Source organism: Olea europaea, chromosome 3, assembly GCF_002742605.1.
Source record: "Olea europaea var. sylvestris chromosome 3, O_europaea_v1, whole genome shotgun sequence".
Lineage (NCBI taxonomy): Eukaryota > Viridiplantae > Streptophyta > Magnoliopsida > Lamiales > Oleaceae > Olea > Olea europaea.
The window spans coordinates 12221554-12242924 of record NC_036239.1 but is presented as its reverse complement, the minus strand read 5'-3'; the positions used below and the strand labels follow the sequence as shown (position 1 = coordinate 12242924).

Here is a 21371-nt window from a genome sequence, read left to right as displayed (position 1 = left end):
ATTTTTTCAATTATGTATAGTAATGACGAAGGGAATCATATATCCCCAACCGTGATGTGTCGGGGAAATGAGCCTTAAGAGCTTGGGATGGCCTCAACTATATTTTGAAGGTAAACTTCGTAAATAGTCCGTTCGAAAATATTTTTCCATTGTCCCAAGGTACCCATAGCTGAAATCTTATATTGTAACGACCCAAATTTTAACAATTTAGATAGTTACTAAAACTCTCATTCCAATTAAATAAGTCATTCAAACCATCCCAACTAGAAATTTTTTTAGTTCAATCAATAAAATAAATAAATATCTATGAAACACGATCCGAATCCTAAATAACAAGTTTCACATGAAAATAAAAACTAAATTAACGCTAAAAATAAAATCTCTGATCATGTTACTCTGGATTTATTTTTATTGAGTTTCATAAATCTTGACACCACGACTGCACTTCATTGCCAGCTAACCAATGACCAATTCTAATCTGTGAGGAGTAGGAAAAATGGTGAGTACATGGAAATACTCAGTAGGACATAAAAATTAATGGTGCAATTTGAAATAAAAATTTTAAAACATTTATTAGAAAATTATATCGTCTCATATCTTTAAAAATCGGTAAGAGCTCATATCATATCATATCATTTGTACCGAAATGGCCATATAATATCATACCATATTTTAGCTTTCATGAGTACAATAATTCATCAACATGAAAAAAAAAATTAAACGGCATATAATACACTACACCTCGATATCCTACCTTAAACCGTTGAAGATCTTAATTCCCGGTTCCAAATCTTTTCTCAAACCAATGCGTTGAATAAGTAGATGTGCGAGTATGCTGGATAGTAATATTGATCCCTTGTTTGAGCCCTATTCTTTTAAAAAAAATACATTCTTAAACTATATTTTGACATTATTTCAGTCACACATTCTTTAATAAAATAATATTAGAGGCAAATTTAAATTTTTTTTTATTTTTTAACCACACATTTCTCATCAATACACTATTCAAAAATTCATTCTTATGCAAAGAAAGGGGCTCAAGCAAGGGTTAAATGTATGTAATTTGCTTCTTGATTTCCCACAACCTCTCTCTTATGTATGTATAAAAAATTTTGTGTCATTAGTTTCCAAGTTGATACCTATATATATCTACACCCTTACAACCTAGTCTACTAGAGTTTGTTAGGATTTAGAAGTTAGAGCCGTGCCAACAAGATATTGGATAAGAATTTGGGTAAATAAGGTCTCCTATTGAGAGTAGTCAAATCAAAGGTAAGATTCTTGTACTTTGATTAAAATAAGATTTCTATTCAAAATAGAAGACAAGTTTGGATTTGTTTGGCACTCTACATGTGTACCTATCATCAAAGAATTTAATACACAATCCAAATGAATTTCTAATTAATGATAACTTCTACAAAGGGGCCACATCTTGAATCTAACATGTCCAAATAAACTTTTTCTCGAGACTAATATACGTAATTAATTATGGGCTATCCAACGAGTACAAGTGATGCGAACCCCATAACAATGGAAACTACGAAACCCACAACGAGATTGATGCGGAACCCAAGAATGCCAATACTAACCCCGTTTTGGATCTTGAATCCCAAGAATTGAACCAAGAAATCCTAGATTAGCGAAGAACCTAAAACCCCTTGATTACAATTGAAAGAACCCACAATCCGATAGATTAGAACGCCACAAGAAGTTAATTCTTGATAAGTTTCAAAATTGTTCAAGAAGAACAATAAATTGAAAGAACAATTCTCTCTCTATAATATTAAGCAATAGTCAAAAGTTCAAAAGTTGTTACAATGAAAAGTAATCTCATATTTATACTAATGAATAAAAACGTCCAAACCCATCAAATTATGGTAATAATTTGATTTCATAAGAATTCTATCGAAACTAGAAAATTCGGCCAAAAATAGAAAATTCGCCAATTTTTTGGCTTGTGCGGCCGCATGGTGTAAATCCATGCGGTCGCATGGTTCAACTGGAATTGGACTTTTGGTTTTCGGTATACATGTGTGCGGCTGCATGTGGTTTTGCCTGTGTGGCCGCATGGTGTTGTCTTCAGCCTCCGCTTTCGTCGCTTGATAACAAATTGATCCAAGTTGATTCGGCCTTCGACCCGAACATAAAAGTTGCTCCATTTCGAGTCCTGAACGTGGTTCCATCAATGGTTTCTTGAACGAGCAATCCCATCACTTGTTTCACTTACTTTTCCCTTGATCGCGTTATTGGTCCGCCATCGACTATCAACGGGTCTCGTCTCGCACTTGCCTTCGTCGGGCTCGACTCCTGGATCATATCATCCCCTCCCTCTTCAAAAGGATTCATCCTCGAATCTGAACCTACATCAAACAGAGAGAGATCAGATACATTAAAAGTAGCTGAAACATTATACTCACCAAGTAAATCCACTTTGTATGCATTATCATTGATCCTCTCGATGATTTGAAACGGTCCATCGCCTCGTGGTTACAATTTTGACTTCCTCTGTTCTGGAAAACGCTCTTTTCTGAAATGCACCCAGACCCAATCTCCAGGTTCAAATGTAACGCGTCTTCTTCCTTTATTTGCTTTTGATGCAATCAGCTTTCCTTTCTCTTCGATCTGCATCCTGACCTTTTCATGGAGTGTTTTCACCATCTCGGCTTTTCGTTTCCCATCCAAGCTACCTCGTTCATGCACAGGCAAAGGCATTAAATCCATAGGTGTTAGTGGATTAAAACCATAAACAATTTCAAAAGGAGAAAACGAAGTAGTAAAATGTGTAGCTCGATTATATGCAAACTCTATAAACGGTAAACACTCTTCCCATGATTTTCGATTTTTATTGATCACTATCCTAAGTAGTTGAGTCATAGTTCGATTAACTACCTCAGTTTATCCATCTGTTTGTGGGTGACAAGTTGTAGAAAATAATAACTTAGTTCCTAACTTACTCCACAGAACACGCCAAAAATGACTCAAAAACTTCACTTCCCTATCAGACACTAGACTTTTAGGTACTCCATGTAAACGTACTATTTTCCTAAAGAATAAGTCCATAGTATTAGTAGCATCGTCAGTTTTATGACATGGTATGAAGTGCGCCATCTTACTAAACCTATCGACGACTACAAATATTGAATCCCGACCCCTTTTTGACCTAGGCAAACCTAACACAAAGTCCATAGATATGTCTACCCAAGGTTCACTAGGTACAGGGAAAGGAGTATACAAACCATGGGATTGGACCTTAGACTTAGCCTTTTTACAAGTTATGCACTTTCCACATATTTGTTCTACATCATGTCGCATTTTAGGCCAATAAAAATGTTCCCCTAACATGTCTAAAGTCTTTTGAACCCCGAAGTGTCCCATTAAACCACCTCCATGTGCTTCCCTTACCAATAATTCATGCAAAGAACAATTAGGAATGTACAACTTATCTTCCCTAAACAAATATCCTTCATGCCTATAGAATTTATCAAATGCACCTTTGTCACATGAAGCATAAATACAAGAAAAATCACAATTAGATTCATACATGCCCTTAATATGTTCGAAACCAAGTAGTTTAGTACTTAATGAATTTAAAAGCACGTACCTTCGAGACACGTATCAGCAACTATAATTTCATTACCTTGTTTGTACTTGATGACATAGGGAAATGTCTCGATAAACTCCACCCATCTCGCATGTCTTTTGTTCAACTTACCTTGACCTCGCAAATGCTTTAAAGATTCATGATCGATGTGTATCACGAATTCCTTTGGCCATAAGTAGTGCTGCCGAGTCTCCAATGCTCGAACAAGTGAATACAACTCCTTGTCATATGTCGGATAATTCAATGCTGCCCCACTCAACTTTTTGCCAAAGTAAGCAATAGGTCTCCTTTCCTGCATTAACACTGCTCCTATACCTATTCCTGATGCATCACACTCAACCTCGAATGTTTTATCAAAATTTGGTAGTGCTAAAACAGGTGTTTTACATAGATTATCCTTAATTGTGTTAAATTCAATTTCTTGAGATTCTCCCCAATGGAAACCTACACTCTTCTTTACTATTTCAGTCAACGGTGTGGTGATGGTGCTAAAAATCTCTTACAAATCGCCTATAAAAACTAGCCAATCCATGAAAACTCCTAACTTCAGTTATAGTTTTAGGTGTCGGCCATTCCTTTATAGCTTTTATCTTTTCTTCATCGACTTCCACCCCGTTAGCACCAACCACAAATCCTAGGAAAATAACTCTATTCATGCAAAATGTGCACTTTTTGAAATTAGCATATAGTTGTTTATTTCGCAACACAACAAGCACACAATTTAAATGTTCTAAATGCTCATCTAGGTTTTTGCTATAGATTAAGATGTCATCAAAATAAACTACAACAAATTTCCCAATAAAAGCACGCAAAACATGGTTCATTAAACGCATAAAAGTGCTCGGTGTATTAGTGAGTCCAAACGGCATAACTAACCATTCATACAATCCATACTTAGTCTTAAACACCGTTTTTCATTCATCACCCTCTCGCATGCAAATTTGATGATACCCACTCTTAAGATCAATCTTACTAAAAATGCAAGCACCATGCAACTCATCAAGCATATCATCTAACCTAGGTATTGGGTGACGATACTTTACCGTGATATTGTTGATAACTCGGCAATCCACGCACATTCTCCAAGTCTCGTCCTTCTTAGGCACCAGCAAAACATGTACAGCACATGGGCTCATGCTCTCCCTGACATAACCTTTGCTCATCAACTCCTCCACTTGCTTTTGAAGCTCCTTCATCTCCTCGAGATTGCTTCGGTAAGCTGGTCGATTCGGTATGACAGCTCTGGGTACAAAGTCAATCTGGTGCTCGATGCCTCTGATTGGTGACAATCCACTTGGCATCTCCTCAGGAAACACATTGTCGAATTCCTGCAATAAAGACTTGACCAAACTAGGGAGGGATGTGTTAGAATCCTCGAAATTGAGGAGGGACTCCTTGTACACTAACAATATCATTTGCCTATTATCGCTCATAGCCTTTTTCAACTCACTCTCTTTTGCATAGAAGTTAACCTTTGGCTTTTCTCTCCGCTCAGTTGACTCTTTTTCTCTCCTCTCAACTGACTCTTTCTCTCCACTCATGTGGCTCTCTCTCTTTTCTCCACTCTCAGCCACCTCACTATTTTCTCTCTTAGTGATGGTTTCACTATTGCCTCTCCTTTTTCCCGACTCTCTTATTCTCTCGTCTTCCTCACTTTTCAGTTTGATATGATCTCCATACACTTGTGCCGGTGTTAATGGCACAAGAGTAATAGTCTTCCCATCCTTGACAAAGTTATAACGATTCCTATATCCATCATGTGTGACCCTTCTATCATATTGCCATGATCTTCCTAAAAAGATATGACCCACATGCATAGGCACCACATCACATACTACTTCGTCACTATAACTCCCAATTGAGAAATTAATTAAAACTCTTTTATTCACCCTAACTTCCCCACTTTCATTCAACCATTGCAACTTATAAGGCCTAGAGTGTCTTAACAATGCTTGTCCTAATTTCTCAACTAAAGTTGTAATAGCTATATTCGTGCAACTCCCACCATCAATAATCATACTAAATACCTTATCGTTGACGTAACAACGTGTATGGAATATATTTTCTCGCTGCTGCTCCAAATCATCCACTTTGACTTGAGTGTTAAGAGCTCTTCTTGACACCAACGATTCCCCAACAGCAAACTCCAATTTTTCTTCTTCTTCAACGTCCTCAAATGCAGACATGTCCTCAAACTCTCCTTCACTTTCACTCACCACATCTCCATTATCCAACAAAATCGTTACCCATTTATTTGGGCATTGAGAAGCAATGTGCCCTGACCCTAAGCATCTAAAACACTTGATGTCTCGGTTCCTTGATGGTTGTGAATCTGTTTTGGATGCTGTTTTGCTAGCACTTTCTTCTTTTCCTTTCTGCCACTCATTCCTACCTTTAGGTACAACTTTATCACCTTTGTTGTTGTTTTTGTTCCACCCTATCTTCCAAGATGGATTAACACTCGAAGTTCCTAACGAATGCCTAACTGCCTCTTTCCTCTTCAATTGTCTCTCTACCTTCATAGCCACATGCAACATATCTTCCAACTCCACATAATGTTGCAACTCCACTACATTGGCAATTTCCCTATTCAACCCATTCAAGAATCGTGCCATGGTTGCCTCCCGATCCTCCACCACATTGGCCCTAATCATGAGTATTTTCATCTCCTTATGATAGTCCTCTACACTTTTTGACCCTTGATATAGACCTTGCAGTTTTTGATGGATCTCTTGGTAATAGTGGCTAGGAACAAACCTCTTTCTCATCAATGACTTAAATTCCTCCCAAGTGCTGATTGGTCTTTCCCCACTCCTACGTTGTGAAGTAATCACTTGATCCCACCATGAAATTACATAGTCACTGAACTCCAAAACTGCTAATTTCACCTTTTTCTCTTCCGAGTAGTTATAACACTCGAAGATCATTTCAACCTTCCTTTCCCACTCCAGGTATGCCTCGGGATCACTCCTTCCTTTGAATGAAAGAACTGTCATTTTTATATTTCCCAAGTTTCCATCCAACTCCTTTCCGCGATCATTCCGACCCCGTCTGTCGAACCTATCGCCTCTATTCCTCATCCTTCCCATCTCAACACCGTAAAATTCATCTTCGCCCATGTCACTCCCATATCCATACTCCTCTCGCCTTTCCCTCCTAGGCTCCCATCTATCCGGTCCTCTGGCATTGGATACATCCACTCGTTGCCCCCGACTAAGATTAGCCACCGATGTATCTAATCTATTCATCCAAGCCTCCTGCTTCTCCAACCTATCTCTCACATCTCCAAACGCCCTCTCAAACCTTTGCTCTAAATCCTCCGATGCATTCCTATTATTGCCTTGTCGGCTTGAGTTTGATTCCGCCCTTTCTGACATCCTAACACTAAAATTTTATTTTACTGCCTCACCAAAAGTCACTCGAAACACACACAAGGGCTTTTACCCTTTATTAAGCTCACCTCTCTGCCTTTTACCACTCAGTTCTTTCAACAATTGTTTCTAGGAACAATCAATGAACTCAATCAATCAATCAATTCATGTAGAATTTCCCAAACCGAATGTGACTCAATAATTATAACAAAGGACTCAAAGAAAACTTTTAAAACTTGATTTGAATGAAGGAATGGAGTGTTCCAATGTGTCCAAGTAATTTAGAAGCAATAATGAATAATAAAAGTTGGTATTTGACGGATCAATAATATTTAACAAGTTTTTTTTACTGTACGGATGAACAGTACTGTACGGATGAACAATATTTTTTTTTAAGATCCGAAAATCAATAACAAAACCAACAAAGAAAACGAAAACTGATTTGGGCGAAAATTGAGCCCAGAAACGGAATTTGAAGATTTTTTATGAAACTTTTGGATCAAAGAATCAAGAAAACCTTTTGGACACAAGAACACAAGGAATTGAAAAAAAGTAGAAAACAAAGGATATAACTTGATTAAATTGGAGCCAAAGCTTTGATACCAACTGATGCGAACCCCGTAGTAATGGAAACTACGAAACCCACACGAGATTGATGTGGAACCCAAGAACGCCAATACTAACCCGATTTTGGATCTTGAACCCCAAGAATTGAACCAAGAAACCCTAGACTAGCGAAGAACCTAAAACCCCTTGATTACAATTGAAAAAACCCACAATCCGATTGATCAGAACGCCACAAGAAGTTGATTCTTGATAAGTTCCAAGATTGTTCAAGAAGAACAATAAATTGAAAGAACAATTCTCTCTCTATAATATTAAGCAATATCAGAAGTTCAAAAGTTGTTACAATGAAAAGTAATCTCTTATTTATACTAATGAATAAAAACGTCCAAAACCATCAAATTATGGTAATAATTTGATTTCATAAAAATTCTATCGAAACTAGGAAATTTGACCAAAAATAGAAAATTCGCCAATTTTTTGGCTTGTGCGGTTGCATGGTGTAAATCCATGCGGTCGCATGGTTCAACTGGAATTGGACTTTTGGTTTTCGATATGCATGTGTGCGGCCGCATGTGGTTTTGCCTGTGCGGCCGCATGGTGTTGTCTTCAGCCTCCACTTTCGTCGCTTGATAACAAATTGATCTAAGTTGATTCGGCCTTCGACCTGAACATGAAAGTTGCTCCATTTCGAGTCCCGAACATAGTTCCATCAATGGTTTCTTGAGCGAGCAATCCCATCGTTTGTTTCACTTGCTTTGCCCTTGATCGCGTCATTGGTCCGTCATCGACTATCAACGGGTCTCGTCTCGCACTTGCCTTCGTCGGGCTCGACTCCTGGATCATATCAACAAGATTGTTGTTTTATTTATCATTACTCTATCAATATCTAAATATTTGACCCTATTAAAATTGAATTTAATATATTCATCATTTTAGTCCTTCAACCTTTCAAATCTAAAATATAATAAATAAAATAAATAAATTCTAGCATGTGAAAATTTTCGAGACTTTACATATATGATTTCAATGGAGAGTATTTAGTTCCAAAAGAACAAATCATCCTTGTAATAAAGTAAGGAAAGAAAATGAAATTATTGAAAGAAAGAAAAACATGCTTAAATAGCCTTGTTTAATTCCAAAGGAACAAATCATCATGGTAATAAAAAAGAGAAAGAAAACGAAATTATTGAAAGAATGGATTATATGCTTAAAAAGCCTTGTTTAGGAAAGCAAGAATCTGATACTGTGAAGGGTAAATTGAAAAACATACTTGCCAATAAAGATAATTTTGCAAGTACTCGTGAATGCATAAATGACGAAGCAATCAAAACAATGCTTTACCTTAAGCAAGGTCACATGAATGAGTATCGTAAACAAGGTGAGGCTTATTCTGCCATTTTTAAATGAAAGCAGAGCCTCTTTCTATCCAATGTGAAGTTGAAATCAAAGGCATAATGCTTCACTAAATGAAATTTTGACTAAAGGTAGAGCCAAAGAAATGCCATGACTGATTTTCACCCTAAAAAACCTTATCATCAAGGGTGAAATCACACCTGCCGTCATCCAAAATTGAAATCACAACATGTAATCGCGTGCGTAGTATTGATGTAATAAAAGCCATAGCAAGAACAAAACAATAATAATTTTTCCTTCACTGTAAAGAATGATAAATGAATTTTTTTTATTTGTATTGTTGATATACAATTGTCTTAAATGCAACTACAAGAAGTGTAACTAAATATCAAATGAGTAAAGCAATATGAGGCTAAATAGATTGCCAAATGATCAATTTATACAAATGAGAAATGACATTCCATTAATGAATTGCCAAATGATCGATTTTATGCAAAAGCAAGGAAATTTCACTATTGCAAAAAGATGAGACAAATGCTAGCTATGTTTCTAAATTAACCAAGAACTGAAGATTCTCAAAAGTTGGAACGTCTTGGTTAACTCGACCGTCATCCCTAATGACACAATTACTTCATAATGTGGAATAGGAGTGAGAGTAGAAGTATCAATTGGCCCAATAATAGCCGCAACCCCAATAGCTTGAAAATCCATAGTGTGAGAAAGGTCAACAGAAAAGGATGAAGTACCCTGATCTTTAGAAGCCGACAGATGACCTCAGAAGATACGGTGTCTTCAACATCATTTTCATAAGCCTCCAAAAAGTTTATATTCCATCACGATGAATGCTTCTAATTATATCAATAACTATATAGCATCCTCAACAGTTTTGCCTCCCGAGCAATCACTTTAGAAAGGCTGGAGTCTACAATGGCTAATTTTGTCTTATTGTTCTCCAATTGATTGTTGAGCGAGGTTATGCCATTCCTTACACTATCAAGTTCCCTAGAAGTAACATAATGCTCAAACTTGTCAATTAGAACTTCTCTCTAAGGCGTGAAATGTCACGTTTCCTTGTTCTTACATAGTAATAACTTCAACACCTTTACCAATTTGTTAATGTTCAACTCGCTCCATTATGATCTTCCCTAGTTTCTTCTGGAGAGTCCCTCACATCTTTTCCAAAGAATCGATCATTTTATCCAAGCCATCCGCATGCAAAACACAACCATTATATTCAAACTTCTATTTTTCATGCAAGATAGTAGCTTGCATAAGGTGGGCGTGAATCATTTTTCCTCTTTGAGTAGGGTTAACCTCTTTCGTAACTTTTCAAATATTGATTAAAACAAGCATACATAAATCTCGTTGCCTGAGAAATAAAGGAGAAAGCACCGATAAACCTCCTGCATCTAATACTTTGTTGCAGCAATGGATGAATAAAGATTTAGAAAATGAGGTAAACCTTCTAGAAAAATGGGATACTTTGGGTTCTGTAATTGGTCAGACCCATCCGATATTTTCCTTTTCCCTTTGGAATCCCTAACTAAGTCAACAGAGTAGAAGGCACGGATTCCTTAGGAAAGGATCCTGAGGCCACGGAAGACTGACGAAGGATGCTTGGTTGAATCCTCAACCACCCACGAAAGCATAATTTTAGACCTTCCCAGAGCTTTGACGAACCGATTTATTAGGAAGGAGAGTTGTAGATGTTTTCTATTCTTGGGGGGCCGCCAAAGGAGTTACACTAAAGTCAATTCACACTAAAAAAGAAAAATAATTATCTGATATTATTTGAAAGTAGGAAAGTTTTGAAATAAGAAAGCTAGTGCATAAACTTACTCATAATCGTCTGGATACCAACGTAGTGAAATTTTTATTGGATGGTTGGAGTAGTTTCTTGGTTTTGTGAGCCTTGAAACTTAAACTAAGAACAGTTGCTATTAAAGCATGAAGTTTGTTGAGAGCTCAACAAAAAAAGAAGAGCTAGCTACTTACCTATATGAGCATTGCCAAACAAAAAAACATCATGTTAAAAAGTAAATAATGTACGAAGAAAAAACAATAATATATTCGCCAAAACACTAGGCATAATCACAAAAGGATGAGGGTCATTGGGTTGAAACCTCCAATTGCTACGAATAAAGGAAAAAACTTTCCCTCCAATTATGCACTTTATTGGAAGTAATTACAAGTCCCGAGCAAGACATAGAAGAGTGAAGGGAAAGATAGTAATACCCCTTGTGGGTTCGCTTTGTTTCCTAACTTTAAGGATGGTAAATAGATCGAAATACATCCTATGAAAGCTCTACCTCTAAATCCGCAACATTTTTATAACAAAAACGTCCCAACATATGGGCCCATCTATTTGGGATAAGCTAGGAGCTATAATAAAAGAAGAAAGAATATCACGAATGAAATAATGAAAGTGGACTCTAAGCCCCATATCTATCGAATGCTCATGAAAAGCTATACAATCATGAGGAGGGCAATCTGCTCTTTGAAATTACCCAGGACATAGCAATTCTATGTCAAGGATATTAAAGTAGTCCGAATTTCATCCAATCCTTTCTCAGTAACTAGTAAATATTTCTGAGGCTTCAAAAACCTTCTTGCTGCTAACATTAATGCCATCTGAATCACTCAAAGGCTCACAAACCTCATCGATCGTAAGTTGAGAACTAAGTTTTGGGTTAGCCCTAGAATTGGGTAGATTAGTTACAGAATGAAGCAATGCCTCAATACACTGAAATTTCTCAGAAAGAAAGGCACTTTAGAGGAGATATTCTGAGGTTTTGAGCTTTCTACCTTATATAATGTGACATATTTTGGGAGTCGCTTTCGGAAGACATTGTAACGAAAAATGATCACAAGAGCAAGATGAAAGTGTTGTAAAAAGTAATGTGATTTGTGCAATGTACTATCCACTATAAGCATGAATCAAATAAAATAAATATGAGAATAGAATTAGAAAAGCTGGCCTAAAAGAGTCACGATAATCACTGTCCTAAACTTGTGTGGCCTCCTCTTCACATGGGTACTTTCGGTACTGCACGACTCCAAGATAAAACCCTTATAGTTCGCAGTCGATTCTCCTTCTATGGGCACGATCACAGGGAGAGAAAGAACAAGCCCTTATCAATTGCCAAAAGTTTATAGAAGAAGATAAAATGATATGAGAGTAGTATGAGAAGAGTAGTATGAAATAGAGTTGTGAGTATTTTTATGTTTGATTTTATTGTGTGAAAGAATGTGAAATCCACCCCTTTTTATAGTAGAAGAATTCAACCATCTCACTATGAAAATTAATAAAATTCAACATATGTTACAAATATAATATTGGGATTAAATTTTGTATTGAATCTAAAATTAAACACAAAACTGAAAAATTAAAAAAAATAAAACTGAAACTTTTAATATTTAATTTGAAAGTTTTATAACTTTTTTTTTCAACAATCCCTCACAAGTTTTAAAACTTTCAAAATAATTATATATGTATATAGTGGCAATATTATACTGTGTAATAAGTGTAGGTGTCTTTTGGACTTGAACCTCACTTAGTAATAACAATTTTCATTTGAGGGAGCCATAATGGACTAAGGCTTGAATTATGTCCCTTTAACCAAACTTCAATTGCTCCACACATGGTATCAATTTAGGCTCAATTTTATATCGGGTAGTGCTATTAATGGCCATGCCCTCTTATCTTGATTCTAGTAAGAGTCTCTAGGGAATAGCCCAATCCTATAGTCACAACCTCATGACAACTCTTACATAGGTGAGTCCTCCAAGGGTGCATGTGACCTAAACCTTGCGAGAATTCTCGCTTCGACACTCATTCAGGGTTAAACCCTTCCTAACATCATAAGCATAGCACTATCACCATAGGGATGATCACAAAATATAGTGCTATTACGAGTCAAGTAGGGCGGGTTGTTCCTACCACAGAGGTTGGGTTGCTCTCGAAGATGACTCTCTTATGGGCTTAAGCCCCTCCCTTTCGATGATTCATTAACACCCTTTTTGGGTAAAGCGTTGGTTAAATTATCTGATAAATTCTTTTCAGATCTCATGAAATTGAGAGAAATCACATTTCTCTTAAGTAAGGCTTAACTGACTTAAGTCTTGCTTGAATAAGCTTATTCATCTTCTTATTTAAGTGAGATTAATTTACAGGCTCTACGACTGCTTTACAGTCACAATGTATTGAAATAGCTGGGATTGGCTAATTTATTAATGGTATATCTAATAATAAATCTCTAAGCCACTCCATATTAGTACATGTTGTATCTAATGCTATTAACTCTGACTCTAAAGTACTCCTAGAAATAATCGTTTGTCTTGTTGAACCCCAAGATATGGCCCCCACCACCTTGCATAAATATACATCCAATGGTAGACTTAATATCTACATTATCAGTTATCCAATTTGCGTCGTTATATCATTCAATAACATTTGGAAAGTTTTTATAGTTTATAGAACAATCTAATATACTTCGGAGATATTTAAGTACTTTCTCCAGAGCGTTTCAATGTTCTTTACTTGGATTGTTAGTATATCTACTAAGTCTCCCAATAGCAAAGGTTATACCAAGTCTTGTCATGTTTGCTATGTACAATAAAAATCCAATAATTTGAGAATACTCAAATTGAGAAACTAGTTCACCAAAATTCTTCTTCAAGTGTACATTTGAATTATATGGAGTGGAAACTTGTTTATTGACATAACGTTCAAACTTTTCCAACATCTTTTTAATAGCATTAGATTAATTTAGTGAAATTCCTTCAGAAAGTTTCCTTAACTTCATTCCCAAAATTATATGAGCTTCTTCTGAATCTTTCATTTCAAAATTCTTATACAAATAACTCTTCACTTCATTAACAAATCTTAAATTTGTCCCAAATATTAATGTCATCTACATATAAAAAAAGTATCACATGCTCATTGTTATCTTCTTTACAATATACACACTTGTCATGTATATTATTTTTAAATCCATAACTTAGTATAACTCTATTGAACTTCTCATGCCACTAATTAGGAGCTTACTTTAGTCCATATAATTACTTCATTAATTTACATACTCTATGTTCTTGTCCTTTGACTTTAAATCCTTCTAGTTGTTCCATATATATTTCTTCATTTAAATCACCATTCTTTTTTTTCTTTTTTTGATGGGAAAATATTTCATTCATAAAGGCAATAAGCCTTAAGAAAGGGTACAATAGTGTTTATCAATGAAAATTACATTTTCAATGAATAAAGGAACACTATGCTACCAGAGAGGAAAATGTCTTCGAGGGACCATGCGTGTCGCGCCAGGGAATGCACTGCTTGGTTACTCAGTCTATTGCAGTGCTGAAGGTTACTTTGAGAAAATCTCTGCATTAATTCCTTATTCTAATAGTAGTTATTCTAGCAACAGGAGAATACATATCAAAATAATCAACTCCTTTTTGGGTGAATCCTTTAACTACTAACCTAGCTTTATATTTATCTATACTTCCATCAGATTTCAACTTTTTAAATACTCACTCACATCCAATTGTCTTACTTCCTTGAGGTAAATCACATAAGACCCAATTACTATTTTGTATAATTGACTCGGACTCATCATTGATGGCTTCTTTCCAAAAAGGTGTATCAGTAGAGACCATAGCATCTTTATATGTTTCTTGTTCACCTTCAACTAAATATGTAAAGAATTCTTCTCGAAATGATTTCTCTCTCATAGTCCTTTTACTCCTCCTAAGTTCATGTTCAACTTTATCTTCTAAAGATGAACTAGATGGAGTATTATTTAAAACCATTTTGTTAGAAGTCGAGGGTTCACTTGAAATTGTAGTGTTAAATGGGAAAACATCTTCAAAATAAGTAGCATCTCTAGCTTCAATGCTAGTATTATTTTTAATGTCACTTACTTCAGAATTTATAATCAAGACCCTATTTGCACTGCTATTTTGAGCATATCCTATGAAAACAACATCTATAGTTTTTGGTCCTATTTTCTTTCTTGTAGGATTAGGTATAATTACCTTTGCCAAGCACCCCCACACTTATAGAAATCTAACATAGGAGATCTCTTTTTCCATAGCTCATATGAAATTTTAATATTGTCTTTAACAGTTACTGGATTCAATATGTAACAAGAAGTTAGGACAACTTTACCCCATAAGTCTTCAGGTGCTTCGAAGCTTATGAGCATAGCATTTACCATATCCATTAAAGTTCGATTTTTCCTTTCTGCAGTACCATTGGATTGTAGTGAATAAGGAGGTGTCACTCTTGTATTATACCATTATCCTCACAATAATCCTTAAGATTATTCCTAGTATATTCTCCTCCTCTATCGGACCTCAAAATTTTGATCTTATGTTCTAATAGATTTTCGACCTCCGCTTTATAGATTTTGAACTTATCATAGATTTCATCCTTCTCTTTCAACAAATAAATATAGCAATACTTAGAATAGTCATCTATATATGTTACAAAATATTTATTACCGACTCTTGTTGTCAATCTATTAGAATCACAAACATCACTATGAATCAATTCTAAAAGGTTTGTGTCCCTTCTAACAGATTTAAAAGGTCTCTTACTTTGTTTGGCTTGTACACAAACTTCACACTTATCATTACCAATTTGAGATTTTGGAATCAAGTTTAGATCCATAAGTTTCTTGATCTTCATATTACCAGCAGGACCTAATCGTTTATGCCACAATTGACTAACTTCCTTAGTAAGAACCATGGAAGAATCATGATAAAGATTTTCAATAATATCCAATTTAAACAATCCATCACTAATATAACTTTTCCCAACAAAAATATTATTTTTTGTTATAACAATCTTATTTGACTCCATTACAAGTTTAAAACCTTGTTGAACTAAAAGTGATCTACCAAATAAATTTCTTCTAACTTCTGGAATATGGCGAACTTGATCTAAAATTAAACTTTTCCCAGAGGTCATCTTAAGCTCAACACTTCCAAATCCCAATACAAGAGCGATGGAGTCATTTCCCAAAGTTATGCTTCCTCCACTTGAAGTCTGATAAGATTTAAACAAATTCTTATAAAAAAAAACATGAATATTTGCTCCAGAATCTAATCACCATTCATTACTATTATAAGTAAAATTGACAAAAATGTTGATGATTCACACCTAATGGAATGTCCACCATCCTTCAACATGTTTACTTGATCCTTTTGAAATTTGTCCTTAAGCTTGTACTCCTTAGTCTTTTTGTAGTAGCAATCTCGAGCAATATGGTTGGTTCTTCCACATACATAACATGGCCCTTACTCATTGTTCTCTTTACCTTTGTTATTCTTAGTGTAGTTATTCTTAGGTTGGAAATTTTTCCTATAACGGTGCAAGTTTTTCTTAAATTTATACCTCGAGTCTTAAATTGCTTTGAGGAGCTAGTATTGTTTTTTGAATTTTCTACCAAGTTTGCCTTGGCATGTGATTCATCAGCTTTGTTGATACGATTTCTATGATGTTCTTCTATTCTCAAGGAATTGAATACTTGGTTTGATGTTAAAATCCGTTGCTTATGTCTAAGACTTTTAGCAAAGTCCGACCAAGAAGGCGGAAGTTTATCTATAAGGCATGAAACCTTATAGTCCTCACTAAAACTTGACCCTTTTTCTTCTACGTGTCGTAGTAAATTTTGAAATTGATGGATTTGTTCGTTTATAGATTTTTCGTCCACCATAACATATTTGTTAAAGGTTGACGTGTTAAATCTATCAACTCCAGTATCATCAATTTCATATTCTTCCTCTAATGTTTTCCAAAGCTCTTTAGCATTCTTGATATTTTGATAAATATCAAAAAGTCTATCAGAAAGAGTACTTAAAATTCGATTATGACAATGAAATTCAATATGTTCTGGGTTATACCAAGAGGTAGATTCTCTACCTTCATTATATTCTTTTATAGCAGAAATTAACCCTAAAATGGTCAACCAATATTCAATTTTTTTTCCATCTTTTAAAATTTTTTCCATCAAAGTTTTCCGGTTTAGCATGATTAGTATCTTCACGAGATGTCATTCTTACACTATAAATTACTAAGGCAAAGAGAAGTCTATATATATATATATATATATATATATATAACACCAATAATAAAAAAATTTCAACTAAGTCCTAAACAATTTTAATTCAAATATTCCAAGTAACAATATAACAAATTAAATGAATATTGAAGTTTAAATTGACATAGTAACGATTAATTTTATGTTCAAGTCAATCAATCAAGTAAATAATATGAGTTTTAAAATTTGCCACTAAGTTATCAAAATGAAATAAGTGCTTAAAATTAAAAATATTGACGCAATTTTGAAGAGTGCATTACTTATCTATAAAATTTCTATGAGCTTCCAAAATGAAAATTTATGTAGTAAGTTTTGAAATGAAAATTATAAAAGGTTCTAAAATTTAATAGAATCAAAAAATTGAAGCATAATAATAATGAGTACGTTAGCAACTACCAAGTATTATTATCACACAAACCACACACACGACTTTGGATCGTTGTAAAAATTAATGTGATTTGTACATTGTACTATCAATTATAAGCATGAATCAAATAAAGTAAATATGAGACTAGAGTTAGAAAAGCTGGCTTAAGAGAGTCACGATAATCGCTATCCTAAAGTGGTGTGGCCTCCCCTTTGTACGGGTACTTTCAGCTCTGCACAGCACCAAGATAAAACCCTTATAGCTTGCTGCCAATTCTCCTTCTATGAGCGTGACCACAAGTAGAGAAAGAACGAGCCCTTATCAATTGCCAAAAGTTTATAGAAGAAGATAAAATGACAAGAGAGTAGTATGAAATAGAGTAGCGAGTATTTTTGTGTTTGATTTTGTTGTGTCAAAGAATGTGAAATCCACCCCTTTTTATCGTAGAAGAATTCAACCATCTCACTATGAAAATTAATAGAATTCAACATATGTTACAAATATAATAATAGGATTAAATTTTGTATTGAATCTAAAATTAAAAACAAAACTGAAAAATTAGAAACTAAAACCGAAATTTTTAATGTATAATTTGAAAGTTTCATAACTTATTTTTTTTTCAACAGAAAGTGGAATGTGTACCTAAGAAAAGTTTTAGGAAAGATACAAGAAGACAAAAGATAGAATCATAAAAGAGAGGATACATGGCATAGTAAGCGAAAAGCAATGAAAAAGAAGTAAGAAAGGAACATGCAAAGATGAATAATATATTTATAGGTTTTAGTAGAGTGTAAGCACCTAGGCTCTATACTCAAACAAACTCAAAAGGAATGGACACTATTGCACGTAACTAACATGAGCATTGAATGCATGCATGTTACTAACTGGAAAGGTACAAATAGGCCCTATAGTCACAAGCAAAAATTCCTGCAAATCGTAAAACATCTCCTTAAGATAGCCCATGTCAGCCCACAACAAATAAAGAGAAATATGCGCCAATAAATGTTATCGATAAGTTTCCAATTAAAAAGACCACAACAAGTCCTAGATTTAATATTAATAATAAAATCGGACTTTGAGAATTACTTTTTGAATCAAGGAATCAATTATCAATTATGCAAGCCCATTCCCTACCTAGGAACCAGAAGTGATACGCGAGGAAAATAGCGCAATCAATAAACGAAAGACACTGTAAGCTAAATGAATAAAACATAATTCCGAAATAGAATTAGTTACAAGATAGCCAATAAAAGGCTATCACCTATCATTTTTTTCTAAATAACATAATTGTCCCAAAGCCAAGATAGAAATTGACAAATATCGCCACGAAAGAGAAGTAAACCACGCAAATTTAAATATCTCCCTCCTAAATAGTCATTTCTCATCTTGCTTTGGTTTGAGCATCAGAACTAGTGAGATTAAGACGTGAAATGCTGCTAGGTGTGAGGAATTTGTTGATCTGATTTCTATCGTCTCCCCATTTATCGTCTATGCATAAAATTTGAAACTGTAAAAGGAATAACAATTATCAAGAATAACCACGTGACTGTGCACAAATGCCACCTTAGCACTAAGCATTCCCAAGGGCTCTAGTAGTTAATACGATACTAATGGTAGAAAACAAGAACGATATGCTTTAAAATCCTTATAGGAAAATAAGTTTTTGATGCTAAAGGGTTGGTTGAAAAATGTACATGCCAGTAAGAATAACTTATCAAGAACTTGGGAAAGCATATGAACAAATAATCCCAGTTAGTCTTGGGCCAAAGTCTTCCCGCTTAAATGGGTAATTGAGTTGTATAAGGCGTTAAGTGGTGCCACCTAGACATGAGGTGTTTTCAAACTGTCCCACGTAAGGACAAGGTGTAAAAAAAGTTGGCCTCTTTTAACAGTCTAATGTGAGCATAGACAAGCTTAGACGTTAAAAGTTGGGCTTTATAAAAAGTTTTCTCAATTCTTATGGAGCAATTTCTAAGACCTAAATTCTTGGGCCCATTTGCCACAAAGAGGGCTCTCTACTATTAATTTTCAATTGTTTCTTTTTTGAAAACTCAAAAATTATCTAATTATAGAATTATTAGAAATTATTGTTGAGTAATTAAATTAGCATCGCTGTATTTTTATCAATGTCTTGAAATTCGGCTAGGATGTTGACCCGAAAAAGCAAAAGGATCAAGGGTTGGAATGTCGAACTGTTTATAATAATTAAATAAATTTTATATGCCAGAACAATTGACAAAATTAAGTTAATTTTCTAATTAATTATTATAGATAGACAAAAGCACCCATTAACGATAAATTTGGGTACATTTAATTTTTATTTTTTCATATGGTGAATCATTTAATATCTTTATAGTATTTTATTGTGCAAATGTGATGAAATTAAATAAAATATCACAGAAATTAGAGTGAAAATGTAAAAGAAAAAAGAAATTAATTTGAAAAGATAAAAATTTACACCAACATAATTATCATTTTTTTAATAGAGCTATTGCCTTTTAATTTATTCAACTTTTATAATTAAAAAACTTATTGACCATAACATTCTCGCGTTGAAGAGTCATTTAATCAACTTACAAGTTCGAAGACAAATCAATCTGCATCGGCAGTAAAGTCGGGCTCCGGTGGCTTTTGGAGTTTCACCAATTCCCGAGCACTCCTAAGATTCCGATTTCTGTGTAGTCCCCTGAAAGCATTTGCTGCAAATCTTGTTGCCAAGAACGTCACACCAATGCTATATGAGCCTCCTCCGGCTTTTGTGCTGGCCCTAGCTAACTCTTCGGCTGCTTCATCCTTCCTATGAAGCTCCAGAAGTTTCCTTTTGCAGTGCCGCCTCCAGGCTGCTTGGATAAAGCATGCGGCCCAAGTCCTCCACTGCTGTGAATAGAACCGGAAGGTGTGTTGAACCTGTCTGCTGTGAAGTCGTCTGAACTGACCTGCAACAAATTTTAATTCATCGGCTGTTAGGGCGAAATCCTCAACCTCAATCAATGCCTTCACTGTTCGAGTAGAAGACGAACCGCATTTGGGATCCAGTGCCCAAGTTAGAAGTTCTTCACCACAAAAATCTCCCTCTTTTAGCAAACTGCGGTTGAAAAAACCACTTCTCTCTCCGTCCGTTGTCACACAAATGAAAACTCTGATGAAAGCACAAGAAGGATGGAACATGAGCCGCTTTTCGTCGATAGTGAAATTCTAACCAATGGCGAGACTTATTCTGCCAAGGACATACAGTGAATAAATTCCACCCCACAAAGGTCGGCTAATAAAGTAGCCTCTTTGTTAGCTTAAGTCTCAACAGTTTTACACATTTTTTTACACACACTTTTTTATACTTACCCTTCTCTTTCTCGAAGTCTTCTAATTTCCTTTGAAGAGTGTCACATCAATTCTCGGAGGACTAAGCTTTCTTGTCCAAACTATCAACCAACAATGCCAATTTCATAATATATTTAATGGTCGTGGTGTAATACCGCAGCTCACATTGGATATGAGTGGATTATTTTTTTTCCTTTTTGTCGGGTAAGTGTTTCTGCTAACTTTTTCAATAAATGATTAAAGTAAGTGAAGGAACAGTACTAGCCCTCTCAGACCCTTTGAAGAAGTCCTAGGACAGAGGAGGTGTTGAAATCTTCTGGCGCTAGGAGGCCATGAAAGGAGTTGCATTAAAATCAAATCACACTATAAAATCAAAAAAAGAATTAAAAATTGCGTGACGATTAAGAAATAGAATAAAAGACGAAAAGCCTAATGCATAAACTCACCCGTAATAGTTTGAATGCCAATATTGTAAAAATTTAAGTTGAAACGATGGAACAATCTTTTGGCTTCATGAAACTCAGAACTCAAACTAAGAATATGTGCTACTAAGGCATGAAGATCGTCAGCAGTTTGACTACAAAGGGCCCCTAATAGTTTACATGTACCTACGCAAAACAGTAAAATAATATCAATGTTAAAGCAACAAAGACAAACAACGAAACAACACTTAACTGTATGTGCCATAGATT

General features: G+C 35.0%; 1 protein-coding gene across 4 annotated transcripts; it reads right to left on the bottom strand.

Annotated features, from left to right (window-relative positions):
* Nucleotides 1-2647: 2647 nt before the first annotated feature.
* Nucleotides 2648-20612, bottom strand: LOC111386364 (probable cyclic nucleotide-gated ion channel 5). 4 transcript variants are annotated; one of them, XM_023010828.1, is made up of 3 exons: nt 20382-20612; nt 19939-20297; nt 2648-2683 (listed from the first exon to the last, which is right to left on the bottom strand). In XM_023010828.1, exons 1-2 carry the CDS (start codon nt 20527-20529, stop codon nt 19954-19956), a joined length of 492 nt encoding a protein of 163 aa, XP_022866596.1. In that variant the 5' UTR covers nt 20530-20612; the 3' UTR covers nt 2648-2683; nt 19939-19953. The 4 variants fall into 4 exon arrangements, with proteins under 4 accessions (XP_022866596.1, XP_022866600.1, XP_022866608.1 ...); XM_023010832.1 differs by lacking the exon at nt 2648-2683 and adding an exon at nt 8345-8373; XM_023010840.1 differs by lacking the exon at nt 2648-2683 and adding an exon at nt 17394-17642.
* Between the last annotated feature and the right edge of the window lie 759 nt (nt 20613-21371).

Excerpts from the sequence above, each read along its gene's own strand:
- LOC111386364 (XM_023010828.1), bottom strand. The coding sequence starts at position 20,529 with ATGTTCCATCCTTCTTGTGCTTTCATCAGAGTTTTCATTTGTGTGACA. Across the intron at positions 20,298-20,381 it reads GGCACTGGATCCCAAATGCG|GTCAGTTCAGACGACTTCAC; the intron begins GTTCGTCTTCTA and ends AATTTGTTGCAG.